General features: G+C 39.9%; 1 protein-coding gene across 4 annotated transcripts in view; it reads right to left on the reverse strand.

Annotated features, from left to right (window-relative positions):
* The window catches only part of SCAF8 (SR-related CTD associated factor 8), an 84,971-nt gene extending 74,243 nt beyond the window's left edge, over positions 1-10,728 (reverse strand). For 2 of the 4 annotated variants that reach the window (XM_027632305.1, XM_027632297.1), the window contains exon 1: positions 10,349-10,723. In XM_027632305.1, coding sequence (XP_027488106.1) covers positions 10,349-10,378 — 30 coding nt within the window. In that variant the 5' untranslated portion in view covers positions 10,379-10,723. Of the gene's footprint in view, positions 1-10,348 lie in introns of all 4 variants that reach the window. The other 2 variants (XR_003525614.1, XM_027632311.1) reach the window with 2 other exon arrangements.
* Between the last annotated feature and the right edge of the window lie 557 nt (positions 10,729-11,285).

Genomic DNA, 11,285 nt, shown 5'->3' on the forward strand with positions numbered 1-11,285 from the left:
AGTCTAAAGCTTCTCAAGTGAAGAGCAGGCACCATGCACACAAACTTACATCCTCTGAGGATGGTCAGCTGCTTACAAAGCAAGTTATGACACATCTCCATCGAAGGCAATGGCTCACTACACTTCCACAAAGCACAGCACTTAATTTCAAGATCTTTCAGCATTCTCATTCAACAGGCAAAAGAGCCAGACAGCTGTTCCCCTACCAAAATTCTTAATAAAAAATATAACAAAATAGTAACTTTATTAAAATACAGCTTCATTCCTCTGCCAAGTCTTATAAACACAAGAGAAGAAAGGCTAGGAAATAATTTTTCATATAATTTTGCCACTAGAAGACTTGAAAGCTATGAAAAACTCCAGTCTCATGTGATCCAAAGGAACAGATATTCACATAAACAAATATCTGTAACACTGAAACAGCAGCTAAGGGAATAAACATCTTGATACTGATACTCTAGGACTCAGCCAATCTCTTAAGTATGAGATTTTGACCAGCATTGGGAATATCAGTTACACATCCCTCTACTGAAATATTTTTAAAGCTTTCTCTGTATGCTATCAGGACACAACACTAAAAAGACATCAAATAATGACATTGCACTAACGAGACATATATAATAGCAAGCATCTACAGTCTCAGTGCAAAAAATATGAAATAAATACTTAGTCAAGCCGAATACATATTAGCTTAAAAAATTAGGTTAATTTCTTTCGTATTTCAAAAGCATTAAAATAAATCAAATCCAACTGTATATACAGAAATAATCACTGAATCGCTTACCAAATATTAACATCACCACACTGCAAAGAACAAGGAAAGAGTACTGTTAGCTATTGCTTTAAAAAAGGACACTATCAACAAATTTCTATAATGTTACATTTTACATGCTCTCCTGAAATTTCATCTCTAGGAAAATTTATTTAAATTACATACTCCCATCTCTCCGTGAGTAGGATTTTTCCTTGATGCTGACTAGGACTCACTTGTGAGAACTGTTACTTAAACCCAGTCAGCACCTTGTTGCTCTTTGTGTTGCACAGAAGTGTTACAATATATATGCACGTAGGATGACTAAGAATGGTAGATGCTCCATTCAGCATATTTCAATTTGGAGGGGGAAAAAAAAAAAAAGTTCTTTTCTTCCAGTAACTAACCAAGACAATATAAGTTGCCAAAATTCAACATTAAAAAAATGTAGAATGAGAAGGATACAACTCAACAGCAACTACCTTAATACAACTGTTCTCAACCACTTAAAAAGGGCATGACGTGGTTTTAATGAACAAATATAAAATAATAGTCAATATGTTTGATAGCCAAGTGCATGTGTTCCTTTTAACTGCTGTATTTCATTGATTCATTAAAAAAAATTGAAAAGCAACCAAGAACACTCACATGAAAAGCTCAGCTCCTGCAGGTCAGCTGCATTTTACACCAATCTTTATGTTTAAAGGGAAGATCTAAATATTCATCCCGACTAATGTATTAGCAACTCAGTGAAATAATACGCCAAGGTAACAGAGCAGTCTCTCCAGCCCATCGGATTTCAGCCCGCAGGGAAGTCAGGTGTTACCACCACTGCCTTTGCACAGTCCTTCTCCTACCTCTTTTGAGAAAACAAAACTATGACTTTCAAATTTACTGAACCTGAACAATTTGAGATGAAACAACAGAATTCCATTTTGCTTTTCATTTATTTGAGCCAACAGCCTATTTAAAATTTCCTTTAAACCTTTGTAATTACTACTCTCAAAGAGAGCTTCTAAGTTCTGTTGGTACAGTCTGCTTTGTACAAACAGACTACGAACGTAAAATTGGAATTTAAAGAAATTCCCTAGATTCAGCTCCAGTCTCCTGAAAGAACTGTGAAACATGCTTACTTCAGATAGTCTCTAGAACATACTCCATTTGCTCCTGGCCATTTATAAGCCATAAAATACAACTCCCCTTTTTCTCTTCACAGTAACTCAAGATGTTTACGATTTGGGAACAAAAAGCTTAGAAAAACCTTAGAGAAAGCTAAATGGATCATATGAAATAGCTAGGTAAGAGTGAGCGCTTTACTGATGCCCAAGCTTCAAAGAATGGAAAGACAGATCAAAAGATCCACATAAAAGAGTATTAGACACAAAAACAAGGAATATAACAGGGATATTTCACTTTACGCCATTTTCTCATCTTTCCTGCCATACGGTTTATTTCCATCATTAACATTTCATCATTATTTTATAGCTAATTCTAGATTACCAAGAGGAAAATGGATCAGCTTCTGACACAATGTCAGTCTCCACGGATTTCCAAACGTGAGCTTGGGGGCTGCCCACATTGGAGAAACACCCTTTGTCCTTGTTGCAACTAGTTTGGTAAAGTGTGGCAAAACATAGAGTTAAAAGTTTTAGAAAAGTCTAACTACAATCACATCTCTACAATTCTGAGACATGAAATACAGGAACAGATCTTAAACATTTTGAAAATCAGACTCACACATTTTCTCTGCCAACTGTTTGTAGAACTCATGACAAAAGCCGTTTCTGTCATGTTGATTTAAAAACATTTTTCCCCTGAGTATGGTTTACAACTCCCTGCATTCACAATGAAACTTTATGATTTAAAATTTAAAAAAAAAACAATTAAAAAAAATAAATCACAGTTTATACTGGATGGGATTTTTCCAAGCCATATATTGGTTATATAAATGTTCTTCCTTTCCAGTTAAGTACGCCACTTCACTCTTCTGAAAATTAAGGTCGTTATTACTGAATTATTACCGAATATCTGATAACCAAGTCATGAAGATCAACATGTTATCTGAAGCTATTCCTTTTCACATGAACTAGTTTTGTTTTGTTAATATGTACAGGAGATTCGGTATTCTGAAAGACTTCAGTCTGATCAGGTCTTTCCACTGGCTTACAACAATCTGGTTAATACATTCTAAGTTCTTTGGACTTATCCTCTGGAAAAGCCAAAAACATTTCAATGTACAATTATTTACCTTTTTCAAACTGCAATCACATCAATATCAAAATATTATAATTATATTTTTACCTATCATACTAATTTCTAAATTACGCACTGAGAGCCCCACAAAGTCATGCCATGGTGCCAAAATTTTTAAACCAACAGTTTTCTAGTGACTGAAATATATGGTACACTGCACTTTTGAGAAGAAACAAGCTATGGAATAACAGGAGTGGAAAGCAAAGAATGCGCGTAATTAATTCTACTTTAGCTTTTGAAAATAACTAATAAGTACCATAACCAGAGGAAAAAAAATAAGGAAATCTAAACCAAACCATGCAAGATGATAGATCTTCTAAAATACCTTTTCCAGAAATGCATGCTATTTCAATAATAAGTTCCAATTGTAAGACGCTTGTTTACTTCCTTGCATAAAACCAGTGCACCTTGTTCAGGTCTCATAAGTTTTTATAAAATATTTACTCCAATCTTTCAACACTAATACTATAGACAGAATGTCACAATAAACAAGCTCGAGGCTACCAAAACAGATGGCTTCAATCTCTCAGCTGCTGTTACCCTACACTGTTTTACTGCTCAGCCACCATCCACCCAAACCACCATTCCTGGATATCAGATCTGCCACTCCACTTTGGGGCACATCTTTTATGCCTTCACTTCAAATGGGAACACTCTACCAGCCCTCAAAACGATCAACAGCAAACATAGTAACAAAGCTGATAAGCCTTACCTTCCACATATGTAGTTTATTATATTAAAACCTGCATTATATTTCTGAATGTCAGAGCGTCAGAAAAATACCCATCAGTTACCCGCTCGTATAACCACAAAGATAGGAGAAAAGAACTCCCACAACCTCATGCAATCAAAAACTATATCTAGTAAAATCACCTAAGTTATGCAGGTAAACTCTTGGAAAAAAAAAAAAAGTGGAAAGATAATGATAAATTGTATATCCACAGTAGTCATTTTTGTACAAATGGTAGCTCAGTTGCCAAAAGCCTAACAGTACAAACAGCAGGCTATTACAAGAAATATGCTTTATCAAATACTTTCGTTCTCAATGTTGCGGGTGTTTTCCTGTAAGAAAGATATTTGGATTACTAGACTCCACTTTTACAACTGTCACAGGAAAGCAGACTGTTGATCAGAGAATCATAGAATGGTTTGAGTTGGAAGGGAATTTAAAGACCATCTAGTTCCAACGCTGCTGCCATGGGGCAGGGATATGTTCCACTGGATCAGGTTGCTCAGAGCCTCATCCAGTCTGGCCTGCAACACCTCAGGGGATGGGGCATAACTCAAATGATGGCAAACTCAAATAAGACTTGTTAGGATAATTTCAAGCACACTGTCAAAGATTATAGCCCCAGGCATGATCTTAGTAAGCAGCTGAAAATGAAAGGATCTGAAGTTATGAGAGTTCAGAAGTGCATTTGTTTTAAACTACAAAACAGTTCACTGCTGTCTAAATGAGTAGCAAGTAAGGTCAATCTTACAACTATCCAGTTACAAAATAAGAGACTCAGCAGAATCTAGAGATCTACACAACCTCTCCAGACTCACAGGGATCTAATCCTGACCACAGTTTAAGAAGAGACTCAAAGTGTATGTATCTAAGACAGAAAACTAATCAATGTCTGCCCTATGCTACTTTACTAAAGGAATGAGGTTCTTGAGCAAGATATGCACCAAAAACAATAAAAACAAGCCCTAACATTTTGGGCCTTTAACATAGCCTTGTGTGATCATGTCTTTACAAGGCCTGAAGTCAAGATCCTGTGGCTGGTGAAAGTCTGAGGTCAGAGAAGTCTTTGAAAATGTGATATTAAAACTGTAAATATTTATTCAGTATACATGGAGACACATTTAATCAGGTCAACACCAATTTAATATTTACTGTATCTTGAAGAGAAAAGGGTTTTCTCTCCCTACACCCTAAAAAAAAAAAAGGAAAACAAGTGTTGCGAGCCAGCAAAGTTCAACTCTTGCTGGAAAACAACAGAGTGAAATATGTTTCACCGATACTGCTCTTCATGTTCCTCACAGCAAACAGGAAGCTAACAAATTCTTACATATTTTGTTGTATCTTAAGGGAATCACATAAAGATTCAGTGTTTTTTTCTGAAAAGCACTACACGATTATACGGTGAAATAAAAGGGAAGACATTTTTCCCATTCACTCCAGAGGTTAAGAATGAAAACCAGAAACAACTCAGTTGTATGAATGTCCATATGCGGATCTAAGGATCACTGAGTTAACTCACAAGTAAACCAAAAGCTTATATCCCAATTTGCTACAATAAAATTTACAAATATCAGATCATAAATGTGATACAAGATAAACAAAAAAGAAGAAAGCTTTAAACTTATCATAGTTGCCGAGTCCTTCAAACAGAGGAGGATATGAAAGAAGATTACACTTTTTTTACGAGTAGTAAAACATAGTGGCAGAGAAGAGGAACAGAGGTTTTCTCATTGTCTCAGCAGCCAGGGGGAAAAAAAGCTCTGCAGACGTTTCAGGTGCTTAAGCCAACATGAAACATGCAGCAGAATCAAAGGGAGTAGCTTACATGTCTCTTCACCATTCCTCATACTTAACTGCTAGTATCTACTTGCACTAAGCAAAGCCCTGGCTCCTCATTTCAAAAAGCATCCCTTTTTTTCTACCTTCCCCAGCTATTCAGCATCAATCTCTATTTAGTATTTTCATGAGGCATACCATTTAGCTTTTTTTAGCTTCAACTGGCATTCTTTCATGAAAAAGCCACCTCATTGACTTGCAATATGCCATTTAAATAAAGTAGTCTAAAATAGAATATTTGAGTTAGCCCTTTGTACTTTTATGCGCCTGTACTTCAATGCTCAGTATTTAAAATGTGGGTCATTTCCAGGGGTCACATTTCTGAAATTGTAGTCCACTGAACTGTTCCTCACTGACATTTAAAACATATCTTCTAAAGAAATGTCATAAGGGTGACCAACATATCATGAAATGCAAATAGAGTATACAGACAACAGTATTACTAGTAAATGGTCAAATGTCTGCTATATCCTTACCACTGACAATTCCAGAATAACAAGTGAACCCAGAAGTAGTAATGTTTATGTACTTTTTATCATCCTACAGGACTCTGAACACCAAAAGCTCAGGGACTCTACTTTCTGATGAACTATGCAAGGACAACCACTTTCATATGAAAAGATCAGCACCCAACTCTACAGACAAGAGGAACTAAGCTTTTTATACAAAATATGCTCAAATGAACAATTGCCCTTTTCTCAATCGCCTTTCCAATGTCATAACACATTGTGCCTGACAAATACAAAACCAGCTCAAAGCTGTAGCACTGGAAGTTAACAACTACTGTGCATTGGATTCAACAAGGTAAATTCCAAAACCAGGTATGCTACCAAACTGCCCTAAGTAGGTTTTACCATTCTAACCTTCTAAATGGCTGTAGACCAAAGTTGCAAGTGCCAGACTCAGCAATTCAAAGTGAAAGTAATTTTCAGTGATTTGACCGAAGTGTGCATAGCTTATACATGAGATGTTTTTGCTTTGTTTTTAATAAAGAGAATGCAAAAAAAAAAAAAAAGGTATCATATCACGGACAGCAAGACATAATGAAGCTCTTATATGAAGAGATGTGTGCCTGTATGTGATTAAAGTTATTGATAAACTTGCAATTATTAGAAATGCTACGTTTAATTGAACTAGATCAGTGAATTACTATTGCAGTTTTTAAATTAGTATCTAAGTTGAATTTGTCCTTTAAATTTTAAATAAATGTCCTTTCAAGATTCCTATTATTTCGTTCTTACAGGTACAATTAATATGACTAAACAAAGTAAAACTTCAAATATCCAGTCTGTGTTGTACTTAAAAATGAAGTTGCGATCTCCATTTCCCCTAAAATAAATTACAGTCCTATGACTATTTACGTGCCTGTAAAACTGTATACTATTATTCTACATATTCATATAGAAAGAAATTTAAAATTAATTAAATGTGTTTCAGAATTAAAGCATCCATCGGTCCCTTTTTTCCAAACTTGTCTGAACACAATCTTCACATTATAAAGTGAAAAATAACTTGGAAATACAAAATTTGCCACTGCAAAAAAGACAAGCATTGCAAGGAAACTCTGGAGAGTGTAGCACCCAAAACCAACTTCAAGTACAGTACTTGAAATGGCTAGATTTGAAGCTGACAGCAAGACCTGTAACACTGAACTGACTATGTAACAAATACTGAGTGTTAATTATACATCTGCAATTAAATCATTATCATCCGAGTGCTGGAATACGTATTTGCCTCTAGTCCATTTCAATTTCTTTTTATAGAGCATATAAAGAATTTGAAACATTTCAGTAATTTTCTTCTGTCAAGAACCTGTTCTTGACTCTGATTTTGTGCTTTGCAGAAAAAACTCAGGGCCTGAACTGCGACCTGGAGGAAAAGGATTCTGCAATCGTTAGCCTTCATGATGCCAGCTTAGCAAATGATAAACTGTATGGTATAAAACACTGTCAATTACCTCAACAGTATACTAAGTCAGTTGTATATTATCCTAATTTTCATTTGCCAAGCAGTTTTAATCAAAAGCAAAATGCCAACCATTACAGGAAAACAACACTGAGCATGTTTTATTTAGGAGTATGATTATTTCTCAGCTTTAAATATACCTTTTCCAAGACTTTAAATGTTAGAGTTAATTAAATTAGGGTTAATATAATTTGTATGTACTATTAGGTACAGCACCGACAATGCCACGTATCATCTCTAGACGCTGAACAGCTTTCCACAATAGCCAGCATTACTTCCAGTAGTCAGTGTTCAAATAAACGTGAAATATTTCCTCCTAATCAAATTAATGACAAGTCTACATTAATCACTTCAATCCTGACTGCTTAAAGGATAGCTATAAAACAAGACACTACTTGGCTCACACACAAGTCTGGAGTAAGCTGTACTACCTAGATGGACAGCTGCCTTCATTTTAGCTTCATTACAGAATACAAACACAACTCCTTCTTTTAAAAAAAAACCAAACAAACAAATTAAGCCCAGAAGTAGCCAACCTACAGACTTAAATGTTTAAATGTATTGGAATGTTTTTTCTTAAGCATCACCTTGTTTTCACCAGTAAGTTACATAAACTGCTATAAAATTATTAACCAAATGCAAACTGCATAAGAGAAAGTATGGTAAAAGTTTTGATATGATTTAGACTACCCCATTGGCTAGGAAATTTAATGTATATCTATTTTAAGACAAAAAACTTTAGAACAGCAGTCAGACATGATTTCTGGAGCATAACATGACCTTAAAATATAACATAAACAAAGTAAAGGATTTTTACAAGTGAAGTGCAAATATTTTCTAAGTTAATCAAAACTATTTGGGTACAGCAATCTACTGACTCACACATTTCAGCTACTTTAAATATTTAGTAATCATTTCAGTTCTAAAATGCAAAATATGTATAGGTAAGTTTGACCAGAGACAATGATGGAAAGTTAAATTAAAGTCATGTTCTGCACTGGGTACAGAAGTGTTAGAGTGGCTAGCAATGACACTTGGGATTCCCTAAACATAGCAAGTCTTGTACCATTTACTTCTAGGATCATGGGTTTAGTCATGATATCTTTAAAAACTTCCAATCAGTGTAGCCCAGCATCCAAATACAAAGATACAGGTTAAACTATAGATGTTGTCTATTAACACCATAATAGTATTATAAAAGATAAGTTGGTTAAAATGTCTGTCTGATATTCTGCATTTTCTTTTCCAACAACCCAAAGGCTACTGTTTTTCAAGCATTTAGAAAATGTAAAGCATATTGTAAAGCTCTCCTCTTCAGTAGTTGTCACCTTAAGTTTCAGACTTAATCACTTTACAGTACCTATACCTGAGAACTCAGCAAGCCAGTCATAAGTTGTTTTTCAATATTAAAGTGAAGACTTCTGCTCATACTAGTAGGTATATAAGGAAAACAGCCTAAATACCCTATGTTCTTCTGTTCTTGTGACCAAATTCTTCCTTTTCCCACATACACCAATCAAATAATAAAATTGGAAAAATAAAGTTTATTTTTCTTCTAGCAGCCACAATGTGTTTTCTTCTACTTAAGAATTCAAATTGCATGAAGTGCAACACCTGGAATTGCACATCAGTTAGGGCTGCATAACTGCTCCTGAGTTATTGGAGAGTACCTGCTTATTTTAAAACCTATCTTACCATAGGTTGTAGAAACAACATGTTCCACCACAGCTCAAATGGAACCATATTACTTAAAATCATACTACATCCTTGCAGGGGTGGGTGAGAGAGCAACTCTCCAATATGTGAACTGCCCGTAGAAGTATATATTGTAAGCAGAGATGATACTTTCTAAGGTCAATAAGTAAAAAACTACTTTGTGACACGGATGACTCTGTAAGAAGAAAAATACGTATTCATTTTGCTTGCTTTTACATTAACTTCAAAATATAAACACTACAAACTGACAATGAAAGGAACAAAGAGTTGCCACAAGAACCATCTTGCAATAAAATAAACATTAACTTTCGGCACAAAAGAGAAGCCAGGTGCCGTATCAATACCTCAGCCTGTAAGCATACGCTCTTGAGTGCCCGCTCTCTTGCACAGTACTTCGGTGCAGGATTTGAGCTCTGTGCAGCACGTAGGGAATGTCTGCTTCCATCTCGACCACTGCGAATATACTACGCTCAAACACGGAGACAAGCCTTCAAGGCCTTTGTATTCCCATCCCCAGATTTAAAACACAGCTCCACGAGGTGTTAAAAATGCACGCTGGCGGGGTGCGGGCACACATGTAAGCAGCGAGAAGGAAGAGGGCGGCAGGAGAGGGAAGGCGGGGAAGGGCACGGTCCCCCTGCCTGGCGGTCCTGGAGCCCCCACGCCGCCCCGCGCAGCCTCCTCTGGCCGCTGCGTGAAGTTGGCCGGGCATCACCCGCCCCACTGCAGGCCAGGCGCAGGAAAGAGGCCTCCTCCTCCTCCTCCCGCGCCCTCCTCTCTCCCCAGTCCGCCGCCAGATCCATTCTTCCCCTCCAGCCGCCCCCATCCTCACGGCGGAAGGAGTTGGGTGGAAGGGGGGGCGTCTCCATTACCCTCTCCACCCGCCCGCTTCCCAGGGACGGCGACAAGGGCCCTTTCCCGCCCGACGCGGGGGGGAGCCCCGGGCCGGCCTGCGGGAGCGCTCCCGCACCCCCGGGCCCCCCCCGGCTCTCGCACCCTCCCCGCGGGGAGGAGGGGGCAGGGAAGGCGCCGGGCCCTGGGGCCCCGCCCGCTCCCCGGCCCCGAGGAGGGAGAGCCGTGGAGAAAGGGCTACACACCTCGCTGTTAAAGGCTTTCACGGCCTCCATGTCGCGGCGGAGGCGGGGGCCGGGCGGCTTCTCTCCGCGGATGGCGGCCGGGCCGGGCCGGGCGGGGGCAAGTCTCGGTCGGTGCGTGCGTGCGCTCCTCGCTCAGGGGCCGCCGGGCCTCCTCTCCATGGCGGCTGGCGCAGGGGGCGGGCGCGAGGAGACGGGGGGCCCCGCTCGTTTCCGTCTCCTCCTCGCCCCGCTTCCCGCCCGGCGGCGCCGGCGCTCCCCTCCCGTCCTCCCTCCCTGGCGCGCTGTGCTCCGGGCGGCCACGCCGGCAGGAGATGGGCGAACAACGCGCAGCGGCTGCGGCGCGGGCGCCAATATGGCGGACACGCGGGGGCTCCTCGCAGCGCAGCACCCGGAGCGGCGCGGAGCGGCCACAGCGCCCCCTGGCGGGCGGCACCCGCATACCGCCCGCGCCACGGGCGCTGCCGGGATGGCGGCGCGTCCGCCCCGCCCGATCCCCTCCTCCTCCTCCTGGGCTTCCGTGCTCCTCCTCCTCCGGGAGCGGGCGAGAAGGGGAAGGGTTACGGGAGCGCGGTGTTAAACGCCTCTCTGTGTCGTCACCGGAGGCAAGTCCAGGAGTTCTCGGGACGCCGTTCTCGCGTTTCCGGATCCCCGGACGGTTCGCGTTACCCTCCTCCCATCAAGGCCCGCCGGGGAAGCCGGGAACGGCACGCAGGCTTGAAGAAAGGCAACGGGAGAGAGAATCAGCGAGATGTAGGAGGGCAAATAACCCCCGACAATTAAATAAGCCCATTAGTACTCAATATTATTTATCAAGAGGAGAGAAGAAAACCCACAAAATCGTAATGCAAATCGATCACGAGACCCAGTGCACTTAATACATGAATATTATGACTTAACAATCCAACACCAAAATGTCTCCAAGTTCATCCCTAGGCAT

This window comes from Corapipo altera, unplaced genomic scaffold (assembly GCF_003945725.1).
Source record: "Corapipo altera isolate COAL_440 unplaced genomic scaffold, ASM394572v1 2b, whole genome shotgun sequence".
NCBI lineage: Eukaryota > Metazoa > Chordata > Aves > Passeriformes > Pipridae > Corapipo > Corapipo altera.